The sequence below is a fragment of the Protopterus annectens genome, chromosome 6.part0 (assembly GCF_019279795.1).
Source record: "Protopterus annectens isolate FY-2018-M chromosome 6.part0, PAN1.0, whole genome shotgun sequence".
Lineage (NCBI taxonomy): Eukaryota > Metazoa > Chordata > Ceratodontiformes > Protopteridae > Protopterus > Protopterus annectens.
The window spans coordinates 1,582,874,948-1,582,896,978 of NC_056737.1; the positions used below are offsets into that span (position 1 = coordinate 1,582,874,948).

A 22,031-nucleotide genomic window follows, 5' to 3' on the forward strand; every position below is an offset into this window, starting at 1 on the left:
CATCAATGTATCTTGCGATATTTGTTCTAGTTTCAGCAACCAGACATTTGCTGAACGTAAGAACAAACTTATTCTGAAAGGTATGTTGAAAACACCCTTCTCGGAGGCACTTGGGACTGAGGTCTCACCACCTCCTAAGCATAAGGATGTGAAAAAACATAGAGATAAATAAATGAAGTCACTCTGTTCCTACATCTGTCGTCCTCCGAACCGTGTTCTCACCAAGCTTCTCCCGCTCCATCGGCGCAGACTATTTCGGCACCAGGCTCCATGTCTTCTCCTGTGGTGCCACCCTTAAGTCTGACTCCTACCACTGTACCAGCTTCGGCCCCATCCCACTTTGTGCTGACCTTAGTTTTGACACAGGCTCTGATCGACTACTGTACCTGCATCAGCACCATCCTCAGCCACGGTGCCGATGTCTTGTATGGCTCCACTGACAGTCAGCTCCGAAAATCGAGCACCTTCCCAGAACCAGATATTTTCCCTCTTATGACCCCTTTTTGGGACACCAGTTTAGCCCATTTCTTGAGACCAGAATCTCCTTCAGATCCACCAGGAGTCTTTCAGAACAAGATGTAGTGAGGGTTGTGGACCAGCTTTTGGCAGCTAGAGGATTACCCACCCCTGCTAGGTCTTCCTTCCCTCTTGGAATGGAAGCTCTCACGGCATATTCACCTCTATATCCTCCTCCTCGTCTCCTCCCAAGCCCCGGAGACTTTGGTACCGATGGCCATCCTGGTGCATTCTGTCTCTGCTCCGATAGAGGAGGCTTCCCTGTCGGCACCGTTTACTCTTGGTGCAATGGCTCCATTGGCACTGGTGCACTCTCAGAGCGGTGATTGGGCTATCAGCACCATGGCTCCTAGTTCGGCGCCTATTTTTTTGGTGGTGCCGTCTATGACCATGGCTCTCCTGACAGCTACCAGTCATCTCTGAGCTTCTCACCTGGAGGTGGGCTCCTCAATGTGGGGTGTGACCCCGGTTCCAAGGTTGTCCTTCTCTGTTCTGGGCTCCCATTCCTCCTTGGGCGGGCCTACGTTCCAGGTGATGGAGAGGGTCCTTGCCTCAACAGGCTCACAGTTAGCACCAGAACCCCCCCCCCTCTAGCATGCAGCTGTATCAACCCCCTGCTCTGGGATCCCGAGCACGTGAGCCACAAGACCTTCCCTTGAAGGGAATCCTTTCTCCGGAGTCTTCCTCAGAAGATCCCACTGGGTAGCCACCCCGGAAGAAACTTTGCAAGAGAAAGCATCTTTATTCCCCTGAGGAAACCATCACCAAAGACGCTGATTGCGATGAGAGAAGGGTCCCCACCGTCTCCCCTGGAAGATGTCTCATTTGGAGACATTTTTGAGATCCTCAAGCAGAGGGGGAGACTGGAAGCCCTCTACCCCTTTGGAGAGAATCTGTCTTCTTGCAGGCCTTCATGCTCAGCCATCTACTTCCTTGGTGACCCCACCTGCGGAGGAGCTTATTAAAATTATTGTGTGCAGCATGCCTGGAAGGCCCCGGACAACAAAGAACCAACCCACCTTGAGGCCAGATAAAATTTTTATCCACCCCTGAGACCAGCCCAAATGGTCCAAGCAACTGGTAGTCGATTCCATGGTCATTGCGTCGGCCACCAAGAAGGAACTGGCAGAAGATAGCTCTACTGTTCATCACCCGAACAGGGAGTCTTGGGCTATGGACAGACTGGGGAAGTGGGCCTACACTTCAGCGACCTTTGCCTTTCGGTCTCTGAATTATCTGGCACACTTTACTCTCCTCCAAAGAGATCTAATTTCAGAAATGTTTGCCTCTTTGGTGGGGGATACTGCCTGAGGAGGTGTGTGATACTGTTGCCTCTCAGCTACCTACCCTGGAATCCATCTTGAACTCCTTGATGTGCTTGATCTCTCACACTACCGAGGGGGCAGCTCAAGCAGCCACATCAGGCATCATCGTGAAACTGCATGCTTGGATGCGTTTGTATGACTTCATGGACCCCTTTAAATTTTCCTTCGTCAATGCGCCTGTTGACTAATCTTCCCTTTTTGGTCCCAAAGTAAGACGCACACTGTCACGTAGTGAGAAGGACAGAAAGACCTTGTCTGCTGTGGTCATATGTTTTTCCAACCTCCAGAGATCCTACTCTAGGAATTGGAGGGGAGGAACTTGTGGTTCAAGAAGTCCCAAGGATCTTTTCGTGACACTCATGGTGAGCAATCCCCCCTGGGCAGAGGAGGCAACTCATCCGGAAGACTCCCCTTTCTGGGCAGAGAGAATCCGCGCAACCAGGGTGTTAGAGATTCCGTCTCCAGCCGACCCTTGCAGCGCTCTTTAACAGCGTACTGATTGCTTTCCTCTGGAAGCAGTCAGGGATTTTCTTTGCACCTACAGGTCTGGCAACTCATAACAATGGATGCGTGGGTGCAGAGAATAATATCCAGAGGCGATCTTATCCCATTCAACCTTACTGCCAGACCCAGAAAACGCAACCCCGATGTCCCACCCAGTCAGGGGGATGCTGCAGTCTTAGAAATTGAAAAGCTGCTAAGAGTCATCCAGCCAGTCCCACCAGACCAGAGTGGATCTGTGTTTTACTGGAGGTTCTTTTTAATGCCAAAAAAGACAAGGGACTGGAGACCAATCCTGGATCACAGCTTACTAAACAAATTCATAAAACCTCAAATTCTGGATGGTCACTGTACAGTCCATTTTCCCCTTTCTGGGGAAGGACAACTGGATGTGCTCTATGGACAAATGTTCCCAGAGATTTCTCCACTTCCCTCTGGGAGACCATCGCTATCAGTTCAAGGTACTGCGCTTTGGTCTCTCAACAGCCCCCAGAGTGTTCACCAAATGTATGGCAGTCGTAGTAACTCCTCTTCGACTACAAGGATTCCAGATGTTTCCATATTTTGATGATTGGCTCCTTACCATCACCACCAGGAATCTTCTTAATCTGAAGTAGTTAACTTCATTTGTTCATCAACCTGTGGGTGTCTGATCCATATTGGATCCAAGCCGGCAGCTTAAGATCCGAGCTCCAAGTTCCTCCCTCTTACCCATAATCCCCTGCCATCCCTCTCTGACCTCAGATCTCATTTGCCGCGGTTGAATCAGCAGCTTAGAACGAGTTCCAGGTGTGGGAGTTGGCAGTTTTGTGAGAAAAATCTCATTATCTACCCTTTTTTTCCCATAGTTAAATTACTGTTGTGTGTGTTGCTCCCTACTTAGAATTTTAGTTATAAAATTTGTTAATTGTTTTATTTAGTCTAGTTTAATTTCCTCCCCGTGTATGTTGGGCCTTGTGTGTTTTTTAGTCTAACTATGTCTGAGGCCCCAAAAACCTTCTTCTCTAAATGCATCGTGTGGCCATAAGCTATCCCCAGCGGATGGCCACACTCTGTGTGTTATCTACCTTGGGGTTGATCACCTCTCCTCAGGCTGCACTATTTGTGCAACCTTCAACCCCAGGGCCCTAAAGGACAGGAGGTCGAAGTTGATTCTGGCGGGACTTCTGCCTCCGGACTCGACTTCGACCTCCTCTCCCTCCTGTGGCACCTGCCGCGGCAGTGCCTCATTTTACCCCTGCTCCCCTGGCCGGGACTCATCCTCCCACCTTAGGCTAGGAGGAGAGGGAAGCAAGGCGGGAGAGGAAAAAAGAAAGACATCACAAGCGGCTGGCGGAGTCTTCCTCCTCAGCTCTGCTGGTTAAACAAGCAGCCTCTCCCAGGGCTTCCGGGCCTCCTTCCCGGCTCCATTCACCTTGTTTCTCCCCGGAGCCGGAGGAGGAGACCCGGTCGCCTTCGAGGTCATCGAGGCGGCACTCCTGGCCTGCCTCGGTGGCCTCTTATAGGTCCACCCGAAGCTTGTCCGATGCAGTTATGCACCGGATGATGTGTAGGTTCCTCCAGGCCCAGCTGCAGATGGGAGTGCTCCTGCCTCTTCCCCCCCCCCCCCCTTCCGGGGCAGAGCTCAACCCCCTTTTTCACACTGATTGCTCTTTCTCCGACCCACTTCCGGGGTTCGGAGCCTTCGGATCTGAGTTGCTTAGGAGCCGGGGGAGGTTCGGTGCTGATAGTACCTCATACTTCGGCTCCGACCGCACCCTCGTGTTTATCGGGTCCCTTTTTGGAGCAGAGAGCTGAGCTTCGGATCCGGAGGTGTCAGTGTGTCTTCGGCTCCGTCTCGGTCGGAGCATACTGGCCCTTCGGATCCGATTGCTTCGGCTCCGATCCACACATCGGATCCGAAGCGACTGCTCTCGGATCCAAGGGAGAGCATTTCTCCTTCGGCGTTCGATGTTGTGGAGAGGGTATTGTCGAGGGATTGGAGGCCCCATGCTCCTTCTATGGTTCCACCCTGCACTCACTCTCAGACGGGCCTACCTTCCATCAGACGGGCCTACCTTCCATCACCCAGCCCCAGGGACAGCCTGCGCCTACGTCCCATATGGTTCCCTTGGAGGAACAAGATGTGGTTGGTGAGGCCTCTTCGGACAGCCCCCCGAGGGGGGTTCCTCACCAACGTAAGTGCAAGAGGAGGCACTTGGACTCACCTGAGTCCTTGACGGAGGACACAGATTTAGAGGAAGGGGAAGGTTCCCCAAGGTTACACCCAGAAGACGTCTCCTTCGGAGACATTATGGAAATGTTACGCATTAGAGGTGGGTGGTCTACCCAAAAACCTTCCTCGGATGAGTCTGTGTGTTTCTTGAGGAGTTTGACACAGGCCCATCTACCTCTTGGGTGTCCCCTCCCGCTGAACAACTGGTAGATCTGATCACTACTAGGGCATGGAAGGAACCGGACACTGTGGAGTCCATTCCTAAGAGACCAGATAGAATCCTCAGTCCCCCCACTGATGGGACGGTTTGGAGCAAGGGTGCTCCTGTAGATGCCATGTTGGTGGCGGCCGCCACCATGAAGGAACTAGCCCAGGAGAGTTCCTCGGTCCACCCTCCCGACAAGGAGTCCCTGACGATGGACCACCTGGGGAAGCGGATGTTCGCTTCAGCTACCTTCTCCGTAAGGTCGCTGAATTATATGGCACACGTGATACGACTCCAGCGGAATCTCAAGGAATACGCCGAGTTGCCCCCAGAGTCCATGTCGGCCGAGGATAAGAAGGTATTCTCTGCTCGAATGGACAAGTCCATTTCGAACACCCTTATGCGGCTCCTTTCCCATGCTACGGAAGGAGCCGCTAGGGCTAGCGGAGCGGGCATTGTCTTACGGCGACATGCTTGGCTCCGCCTTTGCAATTTTGCGGAACCCTTCAGGGCGTTCTTCGCAAATGCCCCATTTGACGGTTCTTTGCTATTTGGCAAGACCGTCCGCGACACGCTGGTCCAGAGCGAGAAAGGCTGTCAGTCCGCTTCTCTGCTCCCCAGAGGTCCTTCTCCAGGAACCAAAGGGGACAAAAGATGTGGTTCCGGAAGTCTCAACAGTCCCGTTTCGCTCTAGACCCCTTGTCCTTCTGAGGCAGAGGAGGACAGGGTGGACGGCAGCCCAGAGGCAGAGGGGGACCGAAGAATTTCGGGTCAAGAGAACCCTTTTCTGATCGGCCCGCGCAGCAGCCCTGAAAGGTTGCCCAACTGTTCCACTCCTGGAGGCAGTCGGGGGGGTGCTTCTCGAGGCACCTAGCAGTTTGGGAGCCCATCACAACAGCGCTGGGTGCTTCGAATCATATCCAGAGGTTACAAAATTCCCTTTCTGTATCCCCCTCCCAGACCCCGGAGCTTCCCCGATGTCCCACCCAATCAAAGGGAGGCAGCAGCTGCAGAAATAAGCCAGCTGCTAGAAAAAAAGAGCGATCCAGTGCGTCCTCTGAGACCAATCCGGATCGGGCATTTACTCCAGGTTCTTTCTGGTGCCAAAAAAGACAGGGGACTTGAGGCCAATCCTCGACTTGTCCTTTCTAAACCTGTCAGTGGCCAAAGAGAAGTTCCGGATGGTCTCCATTCAATCCATTCTCCCACTCTTACAGGAGAACGACTGGATGTACTCGATAGACCTCAAGGATGCGTACTACCACATTTTGATGGACAGACTATCCAGAAGGTTTCTCCGCTTCGGGCTAGGAGCCAGCCACTACCAGTTCAGGGCCCTTCCCTTTGGTCTCACCACAGCCCCCAGGGTGTTCACCAAAGTTTTGGCAGTTGTAGCGGCCCACCTGAGACTCCAGGGGATAAAAGTCTTCCCGTACCTGGACGACTGGCTCCTGACCGCCCCCACCAGTCATCTGCTATGTTCAGCCAGAAATGACTTCCTTCACTTGGCCTCCCAGCTGGGAATCACAATCGGCCTCAAGAAATCTTCCCTTCAACCAACCCAGATCTTAGACTTCATAGGAGCCGGGTTAGACAAACTCCGGACCGGCTTCGAACTCTGAATCTCCACGTATTGGCCCTTCTACAATCCTCTGCTTCTCCAACGGCATTGGTTCTGAAGGCTCTAGGTTCCATGGCGGCAACAATCAATCTGCTACCTTTAGCGTGCTTGAACATGATACTTCAATGGACCTTGCAGGTTCAATGGTCCATCCTGCAACATCCACTGAGTTCTCATTTCCCTCAGCAGGATTTGCAGGAAATCCCTGCTCTGGTGGATCCAGTCCCCAGACCTCCAGAAAGGGCGTCCCTTTTCTATGTCCCCTCCTCTAGCCACGGTGACCACAGATGCTTCTTGCCTAGGGTGGGGGGGGCACTGTATGGGCAGAACCGTCCAAGGCACGTGGACCCATTCAGAAACCTTGTTGCATATCAGTGCCCTAGAGATGAGAGCGGTGCTTTTGGCACTGCAGGCACTCCAGGCCCTTCTTCCCTTAGGGACCGTTGCAATTCAGACAGACATGTCAGTGGTCTGGTATATCAACAAACAGGGGGGAACCAGATCCTACCCACTTTGTCGAGAGGCCATGAGAGTTTGGGAATGGGTGATCTCCACCAACCGCTTTCTCATAGCGACGCACATTCCTGGTCGGTCAAACATTTTCGCAGGCTGAGTCTAACCATCCTCTCACTGTACGAGTGGTCTCTGAACCCCAGAATAGCGAAGCAAATTAAAGTGGGGTCAACCTTGCTGCGATCTCTTTGCGTCTCCTTCGAACGCAAAGTGCAGCGACTACTTTGCTCTTATTGCCCCATCAGGGGAATCCCCCAGAGACGCTCTGTTGCATGTTTGGCCATCCGGTCTACTTTATGCTTATGCCACTCTTCCCCTAATGCTAAAATTCTTGCAGAAAGCCTGTCTGTTGGGGAGCAGAGTCATCCTCATAGCCCCATTCTGGCCTCGTCAAACATGGTTCCCATGCCTATGGTCTCATCTGGTGAATCCTCCATGGATTCTAGATCCCACCATGGATCTGATCTCTCACCCACTAGGATTATCAACCCCGAATCTGGACAACCTCAAGCTCACAGCTTGGTTGATCCACTTCCAGTAATAGCTAGGACTCCCGGTATCTCGTCCTCTGTTAAGGCTATTTTAGTAGCTGCTCTCATAAACCTTCTACGAGAAAGGTTTATAACGGCAAATGTAAACGCTTTACAATCTGGGCGGGGCATAGAAAATTGGATCCCTTTACAGCTCCGATACCAGCAGTGTTAGAATTTTTGTCAACTTTATTCGACCAAGGTGCTAGCTCTTCTACGGTCAAAGTCCAATTAGCCGCGATTTCCCATTATCATGTGGGAAGTGATCTCTGTCCCTTAGCCTCTTCCAAACTATGTAAGACTTTCTTAAAAGGCACTTTCCTCTTAAGGCCTCTGGTTAAAGAGACAGTCCCTCCATGGGATTTAACCCTTGTTCTCCAGTCTCTGACGGCCCCTCCATTTGAACCTGCAGCTTCGGTGGATTTAAAATATTCATCTTGGAAGATGACCTTTCTCATTGCTATCACTTCGGCTAGAAGAGTTTCAGAGCTTCAAGCCCTATGCGCCAAACCTCCATACTTGGTTCATAGGTAGATACTAGGCTATCTGTCCTAGGGCATTTATAAGCCTAGCCAGTGTATTTGGCTTCCGCCTCCCTATTAGACTAGCCTAATGTGCCTCTGTAAAGTAGGTCACAGAAGGTGCCCTTTTAAGATTAGTTTACTGTGCCTCTGTCTAGCAGGGACACAGGAGAGATCCCAGGGGGTGAATTTGCGATTTCCCATCCACGCGTCCAAATTTCGCTTGGAGGGTCAGCGAGGGGTTGTGTCTAACATGAATTGGGATTCTATTCCAGAGTGAGGGGAGCCTCTGGGAAATGAATCTGTCCTTCCAGCATGTCCTATTTATTTTTTGTGCTGAGGTTTAGGTCCCTGGAGAGTGTAGCTCTAAGGGACTTGGATTTTTTGAGGTGGAGCATGTCTATTAATTCTGGGTTTGACATGGCTTTGTACGTCAGGCATAGATCGCCTCTGAGTAGGCGTTAAGCAACTGAGTAGAGCTGGAGTTTCTTTAGTCGAGCTGCATAGGACATCTGTTTGTAGCCCATGATCCTCTTGGTGAGGTACTTTTGGGGTCTCTCCAGTTGCTGCAGGTGTCTGGTAAGGTACATCCCAATAGGGGCATTGTATTCAATTATGGGCCTGATGAGTGACTAGTAGAGGGGCACAATGACCTCTCTTGATCTAGATGCGAACCCTTTTCTGATAAGCTGGGCTATATAGAAGGTCTTTCTAACCACTTCGGCAACGTGATTATCAAAGGAGAGATTACTATCTACGTTGGTCCCCAAATCTCCAATTACTTCCGTACTTAATGGATTACCACCTATGTGGTAATTTGTGGGCACCTTGTTTTTCCCAAAGGGGATGACTGCACTTTTTAGCATTTAGCTTGAGGCCGTGGCTCTGGCACCAAGCATCCGTCTCTGTGAGACCCTTTTGGAGGATGCTTGTGTCAGCTGGAGATTCGATTATGGCCCATAGTTTGCAGTCATCTGCGAACTTTGTCAGCCATAATCCCCCTGTGTTAGCCTGAACCTCAGAGAAGTATATACCGAACAAGAGAGGTCCCAGAACTGAGCCCTGTGGGACGCCACTTGTAACTGGTTTGAATTCGTACATGTCACCTGCGATTCTGACCATGTGGGTTCTATCTCTGAGCCAGTTTGCAACCCATCTTGTGATATAGGGGTTGATATTTAAGCTGGTAAGCTTATTTATGATGCCCGAGTGGGGTATTGTGTCGAAGGCTTTTGCGAGGTCCAGGTAGGCTGTGTGGACTACCTTGCCCTCATCTATGGAAGTGGTAACTGTTTCAAAGAAACCAACTAGGTTTAAGAGGCAAGATCTGCCCTTAACAAAGCCGAATTGGGTAGGGTCCAGTGTCTGGAGGCTCCCAATGTCTTTGTTTACGAGTTCCATGATAATACGCTCCATAGCTTTACAGACCAGACTAGTCAGGCTTGTGGGGCGATAGTTTCCGGGGTCCGTTGTGGCACCACCTTTGTGGAGTGGGACCACTGTAGCTGTACGCCATTCTTTGGGTACATATCCTGTAGTAAGGCTAAGTTTGAACAGTGACTTAATGTGAGGGTTCAGTTCTTCTTGGAGCTCGTGTAAGACACAGCCTGGGACACCGTCCAGTCCCATAGATGCTGTGTTTTTTGCTTTGGAGAGGGCAGCTTTCACCTGTGCATCTGTGATGTCAGGGAGGTTACATTCAATTGGGATAAGCGTTTGCTCCTATGGGGGGGAAGGGGGGAGAAGTTTGCGCTGAATCTGTCTGCCAGGATGTTGGCTATGTTTGTAGGTTCGCTATATTTTGTACAGTTATGCAACAATTCGGAGCATATCTGGGAGTTTCTGCCCATGTTCCTGACGTAACTAAAGAAGGCCTTGTGATTATCTTTAGTGTCTAGGGCAATTTTTCTTTCGAAACTGGCCTTTGATGATTTTATGAGGGATCGAAGTTTCTTGCTAATACTCATCAGAGATGCCTTCCCTTTTTGGGATTTTGCTCTGTCATGTAGTAGCTTCCTCCTTCTGTTGTATAGCTTATTTATGGCCGGGGTCCACCAGACCGGCCTCCTGTTTTTGGAGGAGTGAGTCTTGGTTTTATTTGGGATAGCACGATCCATGCATTCCTGCAGGTGCTCATAGAATGCATTTGTAAAGGATTCTGCGGATTGGGCTGCATTATCCTCTGGCCCAGGGGCTTTGAAGGATTCCACCTCAGTCTTGAGAAGTGCAAAGTTGGCTTTTGAGAAATTCTTTACAGTGATTTCCTTGGCTGGGGGTGGGGACGGGATATGGATGTCCAGGGAAATTTGTTTATGGTCTGATCTTACCAATGAGGGGTTTAGCTCTGGTGTGGAACATAGTCCCATGTTAGTGATGACTAGGTCCAATATGTTCCCTCTTGTGGGAGTGGTGACCAGTTGTTCCATTGCGTTAGAGTTTATAAATTCAAGGAACCGTTGGGCGAGGGTGTTTGGGCTGGAGTAGTTTTCCCAGTCAATGTTTGGGTAGTTGAAGTCACCCAATAACAGTGTTTGCAGAGACCTTCATATTCTCCAGTGTTCTCAGGAATGTCAAGTGGGTTTCCTGTAATAGGGAGGGTGTTCTGTAGCAGGCTACAAACTGAAAGGCAGTTTTGCCCGCTGTTAGTTGCACATGGATGGTTTCCGATGTTTCGTGCAGTGCCACTAACCTGGAAGTGTAGGTATCTTTGAATATAGATACTCCCCCTCCTTTTGTGCTTCGGTCCGAGTTTTGGGGCCGAAACGCATGGTATGAGTTATAACCTGGTAGTGCTGGGGTGCTCTTAGGAGCCTTGAACCAGGTTTCTGTTACTGCACAGACATCGATTTTCTCCATACTGAGGAGAGTCTCGAGTGCGTGCATCTTGAGGTTTAGACTTCTGGCATTGAGTAGCATTACATTTAGTTTTTTATCTTTGGGTTGTCTATGGAGGTGGGTTTGTCCTTTGAGCCGTGCCTAAAAAAGGCACTATGGGGGTGGCAAGAGCCTTGGCCAATATACAAAAGCCTAAAGGTGACCGGTGCAACTGTCCCTAGCGAAGCAACGTGGCTTGTCAAGCATGTCCTCCCAGGCTGACTGACACTGGATCCCCTTTGAATGACACCAATACTTTAGCCAATTGTTGAAACTGATCATTTTGTCTTTATACTGTGGCATCATTCTTGGTGAGGGCAAGATGCTACTAAAGGTCCGGGACATACCAGCCTGGGCTACATGGTCAGAGAGCTCCTCTGTCTCTCTTCATGTAGTCCAGGGAGGTACGTCTCATGTCATTCACACCACCATGGACAATGACGGAGTCATACTTGTACTTGCTTTGGAGTCTATGGAGGCTATGGTCTTCCATAAAGATAGTTTCCCTCAGGACCAATCCCTCCTTTCTACCCAAAGTTGCTTCTGAACCAAATATCAATCAATCTATTAATTTACCAGTTTTCTTTCCAAATTATCAAAACAGGGGTGAATACAAACTACATTCTCTGGACGTACACAGGTAATTGAGATTCTACTTGCACAGGACCGCTGAACATAGGAAATCTGAGAAACTCTTGTATCCTTTGCTAAAGCCTCTTTGGGCAAACCAGTATCAAAAGTTACATTGTCCAGATGGATTTCCCAATGTATACTTCTTGTATACAAGAGTTCGGGCCGGCCTGAACCTGAAGGAGTCCACGCTCCTTCTACCCGATCGATTTCTACTTCTGCTGCCTTTTGCTCCAGAGTGTACTTGGATGACATTTGTTCCGCAGCCACTTGGGCTTCATCCCATACTTTCATTAACCATTACAAGTTGGATATAATTTCCAGAGGGAGAGCATCCTTCGGCTCTGCAGTGCTCCGGAATATCCTTCCATGAGGACCTCCCAAGTTTGGGTAGCTGGGGACTCTGTCCCACAGGTTGATGAACAAATGAAGTTAACTACTTCAGATAAAGAAGTTATGTACTCACCATAACATTCCATCTGAGTAGGTAAACTTCATTTGTCAGCAACCAACCCCCCTCCATCCCCCTAACCTATAGTGCGTCCTAGAAGGATTCCTTGTCCTTTGCCTCCGGATAACACCAGGTTAGGATGTGCAGGTGATCCTTTGTTTTGTAATATTCTGTGTTTCTATAGCAAACTCTATCTGAGATCAGAGAGGAATGGCAGGGGATTATGGGTAAGGGGGGAGGAGCTTGGATCTTAGCTGTTTGAAGCTGCCGGCTCTGATCCGATATGGATCCGATACCCACAGGTTGCTGACAAATGAAGTTTACCTACTCAGATGGAACTTTATGGTGAGTACATAACTTCTTTTTCTCAGTTACTCTTACTCACAAGGCCTTACTCTTCGCCTGCATATCACGATCAACATGGACAAATCACAAATGTCTCCAAGAGCACTGGAATTCATTGGAGCGATCTTCGACACAACATCCTGTCAAGCTTCACTTCCTCCTCACAGGCTTTCAAAATAAGAAGCCAGATTCAAGTCCTCCTTCCACAGACCATTTGTACCAGCACACCTTGTACTACAGCTATTGGGATCTATAGCAGCAACCATTACCTTAGTACCACTGGCGAGGTTGCACACAAGACTAGTACATAGGCTCCTTTCATCACAATGGTTGATCTTAACCCCCCACTCGACCACATGATGCACCTTACAAACTTTTGCAAGAAAGAAATGCTGTGGTGGATGAAGCCAGAATCAAATCTTTGGTGTTGACCATTCTGTTTTCCCCAGCCCAGGACCATGGTGACCACGAATGCTTCTCTGTTACGGTGAGGGGGGCATTTGTAGGAAAAGACGGTCCAAGGCACCTGGTCCCGCATGGAGGACAATTTTGCACATAAATGTCCTGGAATTGAGGGCAGTTCTCTTAGTGTTGCAAGCGTTCCACACATCCCTTTCTTCCGGGACCATTGCAATTCAATCTGACAACACGTCAGTCGTCTGGCACATCAACAAACAAAGTGGAACCAGGTCTTGCCCCCTGTGTCGGGAGGCCATGTGAATTTGGCACTGGGTGATGGCTTCCAACCGCTTTCTCATAGCAACACGCATTGCTGGGAGTTCAAATCTTATTGCAGACGATCTGAGCAGGAATATTTTGATGCCTCACAAGTGGTCCCTCAGTCCTATAATAGCGGATCAGATCTTCCACCATTGGGGCAGGCCTTGCTGCGACCTGTTTACTTCTCCCCTAAACAACAAATGCAGAAGCTATTTTGCCCTGATTCCCCCCCCCCCTTTCAGGGGGAGTCACCAAGGAATGCTTTGATGCACGATTGGCCCCTGGGTCTGCTGTATGCCTTTTCTCTGTTTCCTCTCATCCCGAAACTCCTCCAGAAAGCTCAAAGGTTGAGAAGTGGAGTGATCATCCTTGCCCCTTATTGGCCCTGTCAAGTCTGGTTCCCTTTCCTATGGCCTCACCTGATTCACAGCCTGTGGATCCTGGATCAATCCCAAGGTCTGCTGTCTCATCCTCCGGGACTGATTCACCCCAATCTCCGCAGCTTCAAGCTCACAGCTTGGTTTCTCCACTTCTGATGATTGCCAGGCTACCTGATATTTCATCCCGTTTGCGATATTCTTCTGGCTTCACACAAACCTTCCACCAGGAAAATTTATTCTAGTAAGTGGACTAGGTTCTCTAGATGGGCCAAAGAACAAAACTTAGACCCCTTCTCCATGCCTGTTCAGAAGATCCTATATCTCACTACCCTCTTGCATACTGGAGCTTCAGCATCGACAATTAACAGTACATTTAGCAGCGATTGCAAATTTTCACAATGGAGTCTACAATTCATCTGTTATGTCACACCGACTGTGCAAAACCTTCATGAAAGGAGCATTACATATTAAACCTCCTGTCAAGCTTCCTATAGAGCCTTGGGACTTGACATTGGTGCTTCAGTTAACAGGTCCTCCTTTTGAGCTTTCTAACTCATGTGATTTGAAATTTTTGTCTTGGAAAGCTCTACTTCTAGTAGCCCTTACCTCTGCGAGAAGAGTATCTTGAGTTGCAGGCCTCGAGTGTCAAGAGACCTTACTTAATTTTTCATAGGGAAGGTGCCCTACTTACTGATCCCTCCTTTTTGCCCAAGGTCATTTCCAGGTTTTCCATTAATCAATCTATTGACCTACCGGTTTTCTTCCCTCATCATTCAAATAGAGGGGAATACCTTTTGCATACCCTCATGTTCATAGGCAACTTCGTTTCTACTTGGACAAAACTAAATCTTTCAGAAAAACGGATAAACTGTTTGTGGCCTTTGCAGGACTTGGATTGGGTAGGCCTGTCTCCAAAATGACTATCTCTTTGGCTCGGAAACCCCATTACTTTCATATACCATCAGAACAAAGTGCCTTTGCCTTCCAGAATAAAGGCTCACTCTAACAGATCAATGGCCACTTCAGTGGCCTTTCATTCCAGAGCCTCTCTGGATGATATCTGCACAGCAGCCACTTGGGCAAGGTCTCGTACCTTTGTCATTCATCACAAATTGGATTTGGCCTCCAGGGGATGAGCATCTTTTGGTTCTATGGTGCTCAGGAATGTCCTTCCTTAGGGCCACCTAGGACTTGAGTAGCTGGGAACTCGGTCTAACAATAAGGAAATTAATAAAGATTTACAACATCAGATAAAGAAGTTATGTTTGTGTTGTAGATCTTTATTCGTTCATTACTTCCCGCCCTCCTTTCCCCTGCCTGGACTCCTGGTGGACTTTAGGATTTCCTTATTAGTTGAGACTGAGAGGGGCATTATGGCTAGGTCTTAGCTGAGAGTTTTTGGCTGGCACGAGCTTTGTATTGGTTGTGTTGGTTCCGAGGACTGAACCGAAGTCCTAACAGTAAAGAATGAAAAAAGATCTAAAACACAGCTGGAACGTTATGGTAAGACGTAACTTCTTTTTTTTTTGCTAGTCATAAATACTCTTACTTAAACTGTGTTTCACATGGCTGGATCTTTATGGTATGCTAGTTTTCTTTATGCAGGTTCATATATAGTTCAACCAAAGCTGCCAGTAAGTGCAAACTGTTTATTTATTTATAACCGTAAAGGGGGTGTCTACAGGCAACAAAGTGGCTGTAACTGCTGGTGGGGGTGGGGGCTCTTTGAGGTTGAAAGTACCTTATGCTGTTATTATCTGGTCATTTCTAATTGCTGTTTAATATGGCTTTGCAGGACGTGTGTGTTTGCCTGTAAATTAAGTTGGAATAGTTTGGCTATTGTATGTGTATTTGACTTTGGTCATCATCCTAATTTTTTTTGACCGATATCTGTGAAGGCTGCAGTTGACTTTGTAATTGCTAAGTTTGGGGATGTCTTAGGTTAAAATGACTGACCCTGCTGAACTGAAAGTAAAAAATTCATTTGTCTGTCTTTTCAGGACTAGTGTGCATTTGTGCAAATCAAATGAAGATACTTTACTGTGGTTCATATGCATACAATCAGACATGTAATATGTAGACAGTCGATAAAGTGGCTGTAATTCATTACGGATATTGGTGGATATAACAGTAGCAGTTTGAGTGGCCCTTTATGGTTGAAATGTTCTGAATTGGTACTTTTGTCACTATTGGTTTATGCATTTTAACTGCTTACTAGAAAAAAATTCAAAACTACAAGTTTAACGTACATTCCTTAAAAAAAGTTTTTGTTTTAAATTACATTGCTTGTTTAATCAGAGTGGTGACTCAAAACAGCTGCATTTATACATGGTACTTAAAATGCATGTGGAGGCCCATGGTGCGACTGCCTGTGGTCCAAGGTACATGTAATCTGTCACTGGCCAGATGTATGTTCCATGCATGCATGTATGTTTTAAAGGAAGAGAAGTTTACTGTTCATCTCTCTCTCTTTTGGCTTTTCCCAGTTAGGAGTCACCACAGCAGATCACCTTGTCCGCTCATGATTGGCAGTGGAGCTTTTACGGTGTCGAGTTGCCAGCCCAGCACCCAACCTTCCACAGAAGGCACACGCACGCATTCAAGCCTAGGGCCAATTTTTAGCGTGTCCAATCCACTTGCAGCATGTCTTTGGGGATGTGGGAGGAAACCGGATCACCCGGAGGAAACCCACACGACCACAGGGAGGACATGCAGACTCTGCACAGAAGACAACCCAACCGGAGATTGAACCGGAGAGCCTCTTGCTGTGAGGCGACAACGCTAACCACTGCACCACCGCGGCAGTCCACGTTAAGTCTATTTTAAAATTCAAAGCAAGACTTTGCTTTTGTTTAGCAATGTCCATCTGGGTTTGTGAAATTGTGTGTGATTGGGTTGAGTTTGTTTCGCCCCCCACATCCAGGGCCTTTCGTCGTCAACCTGTGTAAACCCTCCAGGGTCTCAAGGTTTTAAATTGTATCCAAATCTCTAATCATTGCCCACTGACAGGTTGGAACTGTGTTCATGGTAATTGGAGCAACACAGTCAAATAATGGTATTCCGGAATTGGCTGTGGGGGAGGGGGTAACTGGTCTGTTGACCATTTGATCATAATCCAGCTCTGATCTTGAGTGCCCCTTAGCATACCATCTTAGTGGATGCTAAACAGGGACATTTGGACATGGTTAGTAAGTGGGATGTGCCAGAGATGGACATTCTTGCTTTTGCTTCACTGGAAACGCTGAGAGTTCTGAACCAGCTGGTTCCATACCATAAGTTGGTATGGAAGATAATGGAGGATAGGACAAAATGCTGATTATAGCCCCCTTTTGACTCGGGCAGCACTGGTTCTACATTCTGCTGAGTCTAGCAAGTACAGTGCCTGTAATATTGTCTCAGCACGTGGATTTCTTGGCACATAGGAAGGGGTTAGTCATACACCCCAATCCACTCTTAATGCTGACACTATGGATGATGAAGCAGTTGTTTCCTCTTGGCACTGGTTTTCAAAGGGTACTCTCTACATTCTGAGTAAGGCTAAAAAAACAAGTACAAGAAAAACATAACTAGCTAAATGAGTGAACTTTTTCATTTGGCACCAAAGGCAAAGTCTTTACCCAAATACAGCTTCTGTATTCTTGATCCTTGCTTACCTCTAAGAACCTTACAAAGTGGAGTTCTATGTCTCTGTAAAAGTGCACGTTTCAGCCATTTCAGCTTGTTTGCCTTGGTATCCTCAACTTTTGCCAGAAAAGCAGCCCCTCAGTGGGGGTGCACTTAAGGTGACAGTAAGAGGAAACTTACTCCACTATGTAACCTCAACTGCATTCTGGAGCAACTCTGTTTGCCTCGTGTCTTTTGCATCAGCTCAATGGCTGGGAAAGGATTTTGCACTTTACTTGTACAGCAGAGAAAAAATCTGAAAATAATACTTTTTATTTTATTTGCAAAGAAGATCCAGTTGTTAAACATACTTTAAATGCAATGCACTTGCCGTTGGATACTTTACTGGCAAACTTGTATCTGTCTAAATTATGGTTCACGTCACTAGGGTTACTGCAGCTACCACTCTCCCATCTTTAGGGAGACTGGGAGGCAGTCAACACCTATTCTGTTTTGGAAACGGCTACCTGAACATCTGTCCACACCTTTTTTAAGCATTACAATCTGGACATTGCACATGGTAGAATTAATTTGCCTCTGACATTTTACAGAAGGCTGCTGCAACCTACTGTTCTCAAGGTCCAGCCACCCACTTGTGTCTAGGCTTTTGGAATCTTCTGAAGTCACTGCAACAGTGGACTGTGTATGATGAACTTTGTCTTCCCTGTGTTTCCCTAAATGAGTTAGTCTCTCCTCAGGTTGGCATCTGCCTTCCTGGAAATTGCTCCCACCAGGGCAGACAGTTCCCTGCTTCAGACCACAAAGTTATATTGCCAGGACAAGCCGCGGTGGTGCAGCGGTAGCGTTGTTGCCTCACAGCAAAAGGTTCTCCCGTTTGATTCTCGGCTGGAGTGCGGGGAGTGCCTTCTGTGTGGAGTCCTGCATGTCCTCCCCCGGTTGGGTGGGCGTTCGAAAGACGTGCGTAAATGGGCGTGCCTTCGTTGAAGGTTGAACATTGAGCTGGCACCTCTGCGTTCGTGAAAATCTACTGCCAATCATTAGCGGACCGGAGTTCCGCTGTGGCGACCCCTAACCAGGAAAAGCCGAAAGACAACAACAAGCAAGAACTAAAAATAGTGAGGGTGGATGTCCTCTTTACTATTGCTAGTCCGATGCCCAAGTGGAAGGGTGCTTTCCTGGCCTGGAAGGGGAAGGGTACTAAGCTTTAGAAGTCAAGCTAGCTGGCAAGCCACCTGCTGCAGAAATCTCATAAGTTATTAACTGCAACAGTGTGTATACTCCCGACCATATACAGTTATGGTATGCACTTACATCTGCTCGCTTTCCATTTGTTTAGTAATGCTGTATCACTCCAGGAAACAGCAGTTGGGCCTGTACCGTTAAGCTAATGCATTAATTTACCTGTGTACTTAGTGCCCTGTTCCTTCAGCTGCCATGATAGTTGCATCTCCCCTCCTGTGGTTAACACTGTGCTCAGCACATTTAAGTGTTTTAGATGGAGTTTAATGCTTTTTTGAAGTGAATTGATGATGAGAAAATTTGAGCTGGTATGACTTGAATATGACCCATGAGACATGAATGGCTGCTAGACACATCATTTAACCTCATCAGAACAAAATGTCCCCCTCCAACTGCTTTTAAGTTTTTATGTTAGTATGATGTTTGCATGCAGCTCCTCTTCTGTAGGAATGCTTTTGAATAGTAAGATTCTGCAGCAGTAAAGGATGTTTGAGTGCATATTTCCTGCTTATATTGATGACTGGGCTTTTGTACATTCTACTTGCCTAACTGTTATCCTTTCCTCATGCTGTGTTGCGTGGTTTTATTTCCCCAGTGCTCAAGTGTAATGCTGCTTAATGTTTTGCTTTGAGTTGTAGGGTGCGCTGTAGTGGCTGTGACTTTTGATACAAAAATTTGTGCTATTCCTTGCATAGTGTCATACTGGCCTCTTTTCTGGCTACACTTAAGGTGGGGCTTTTTTTTACTACAGTGCTTTAGCAAACTACATTCCCACTTTTCAGTTGTGTTTTTACCAGAATTTTAGATGTACTAGTTATTTCTGTGTTGTGGATTTTCTCTAAGTTGTTCATCATGTACAATGCAGTGTTTGGATGTCAGTCTTCATATTACGACTGTGATGTTAGAAAGGGGTGTAGATTTTTGCCATGCAAGTTACTGCATTTTATAATTGTAGAACCTGCAAATGCATATTTTAGCAAACAAGTAGTTTGAAGCACTTTTGCAAACGATACTGACCTTGTATACTTGCCTCTTGGCAGTTTCCTTCAGCATGTATACTTTTCAGTTGTGAACTCTGAAGTAAAGGATTGCAGTTTAAGGCTTTTTCTGTAGGGAGAGCATCACAGTTGCAGGATTTTCCAGCAATGTGGCTATGCATCTTGTCTAATGGTACTTTGTAATTTCATTAACAGGAACTTCCGTTGTGATTGCGGTAACAGCAAGTTTAATGGACTGGAATGCAAGCTGTTTAAGGTAAGTTATAGTAACAGCAAAGTTAAAACATTACATAAACATTTTTTTCACTCAGACTGGAACTATAGAAACTAGCTTCTCTTTCACATATAAGAAGGTAGTACAATACTGAAAAAATGCCAGAATATTGGTGCAAATTTAGTGCTTAACTGTTTGATTTATTTATTTTATTTTACTTTACATTTATTTACCAGGAAAGTCTGACTGGGATAAGACCCATTTTCAGCAGAGGCGCGGGGAGAAAAGCTCCACATATACTTGTAGATTTTTTGTATAATTTCTTGTACAAGACATGCACTACACCAGAAATTAAGTTCTATGCAATTATAGCTGACAGTTGTATTATAATGTCATCTGATCTAATTTCTTATTGTAGTGTGGACATTGTAGTTTCTCAAAGTAAGCTGAAGAAGGGTTTGTAGGGGGAAACTGGATAGAAAAAGATGAGGTTAGAGATTATCTAGACATGAGAGAGAGCATAGATTGAGGTGGTGAGGGAAGAAGAAAAATATGATCTGAAGTAGTTGACTTCATTCGTTCTGCACATATGGGTATACGGATCCGAGCCGGCAAAAACTTTTCAAGCATCAGCTCCAAGCTCCTCCCCTACCTATATTACCTCACTTCCTCCTATCTGGCCCCAGATCTCGTTTGCCGCTCGTCAGCATCGTGGTCTCTGAGCTCTTAGCTAGGTGGTAAGGTTTTTGGTACTTTTTGCCATTTGTTGAGTGTGAATTCCTTCCCTTTTTCCTCCCTTACATTGTGTTTGGTAAGTTTTTAGTTTGTATTCTCTAGTGGTAGTTTTGTGTTCTGGTTCTTGCCTAGGCCCACGGTTTAGTGTGTGTTTGCATGTGGTCCGTTTAGGGCTTTTTTCTGTCATTGTTATGGCTGAACAGACTAAAGTTCTCTTCAAAAAGTGCACAGTGTGGTCATAAGCTTTCTACAGCCGATGGCCACACTCTGTGTTCTATGTTTAGGGATCGCCCATCTGTCAGTATCCTGTGACATTTGTTCAGGGTTTAACCCAAGGGCGCTGAAGGATCGTCGGGCTAAGCTTGTGGCTAAAGGCTTGCTACCTGCTTCTGCCCTGGAGTCTGCCTCGGTTTCCTCTCCAGCCAGTGACTCTGTGCAGGCAGGGACTCAACCTCCCTCCAGGCCTGCTTCTTTGGAGTCGCCCCAGAGAGGTAGGGACAAGAGAGAAAGAAAGGCGCCATAGAGAGAGACAGGACCAGGAAAAGATCTCCGGACAGGGAGTCTTTTTCCAGTCCCTCTGCTAAGATATCTAGGTCTCGTTCTCCATCGGAGCCGAGGCACTCCCCTCTGATCCGACCCAGACCCGAGTCGGTCACTTCTTCCAGATCGACTCTGAGTGTATCCGAACTTGATATGGACAGGCTGATGAGGAGGTTCAGCCAGAACCAGATTCAGATGGGGGTCTTACAGGACCCTTTCCCATTAGTGAGGGTTCTTCTGCTGCTGCTATGTTCCACCCTATTGCTCCTTCCCCGATCCGACCCGATGTTTCGGGGTTTTCGGGGCAGAGACCTTTCGGAGCCATGGGGTCGGTGCAGATGGTTTTAGTTTCCTCGACGCCGGCCGTCAACTTGAGTTCTTCGGATCCGATCTCTGATCCAGGGGACTCTTGGAGCCATGGTCAGGGAGCCCGACCAGAGAGTCGGGATCTCGTTCCTTTGGATCCTACCCTCGGCACCCGGACAACCCCGCAGTTGGCTCCGGTTCCAGCTTCTGTGCCGGGGAGAGCCTCTTCTTGCGTTCTATGGAGGTGTGCTCTCAATCTGCTTTCGGGGCCGTGGAAAGGATCCTCTCCCAGGGGTTGAGACCACAGCTCACATTCTCGGATCCGGCCCAGATCCCCGTGATTTTGGATTTTGCTACCATTGCCCTGTCTAAGGGACAGCCCGTGCCAAGGCAGCCCAAGGTCGTTCTCCCTCAGGGAACCCCCAGAGGCTTACGAATCCTCTCCAGAGATTCACAGTGGAGAGGAACCTCGTAAGTGCAAGAGGAGGCACTTGGACTCCCCTGAGTCCATTGCCACTGATACAGACTTGGATGAAGGAGAGGCTTCCCCCAGATCACCTCCCAAGGACGTCTCGTTTGGAGACATTATGGAGATTACTCCGCCAAAGAGGAGGTTGGTCTGCTCCCAAACCCTCTGCGGATGAGTCCGTATTCCTGGATGCCTTTGGCCCGGGCCCATCTACTTCCTGGGTTTCCCCACCAGCTGACCTTTTGGTGGACCTCATCACCACTAGGGCATGGAAGGATCCTGACACTGCAGAGCCTTTCTCCACCATCGGACAGGCAGGCATGGTCCAAGGGAGCCCTGGTAGACGCTTTGGTGGTTGCAGCCGCTACAAAGAAGGAACTAGCACAGGAGAGTTCCTCGGTTCATCCACCAGACAAGGAGTCCAGGTCGATGGATCATTTTGGGAAGCGCATGTACTCGTCAGCGACATTTTCTATTCGTGCTCTGAATTACTTGGCACATGTCATTCGACTGCAACAAGACCTTTTATCGGAGCTAACTGAGTCGCCCCCGGAATCTC

General features: G+C 47.9%; 1 protein-coding gene across 1 annotated transcript in view; it reads left to right on the forward strand.

Moving 5' to 3' along the window:
• Positions 1-22,031, forward strand: part of UBR7 (ubiquitin protein ligase E3 component n-recognin 7) — a 410,797-nt gene that overhangs the window by 130,727 nt on the left and 258,039 nt on the right. The window contains exon 3 of the mRNA XM_044073691.1: positions 19,404-19,464. Coding sequence (XP_043929626.1) covers positions 19,404-19,464 — 61 coding nt within the window. The remainder of the gene's footprint in view (positions 1-19,403; positions 19,465-22,031) is intronic.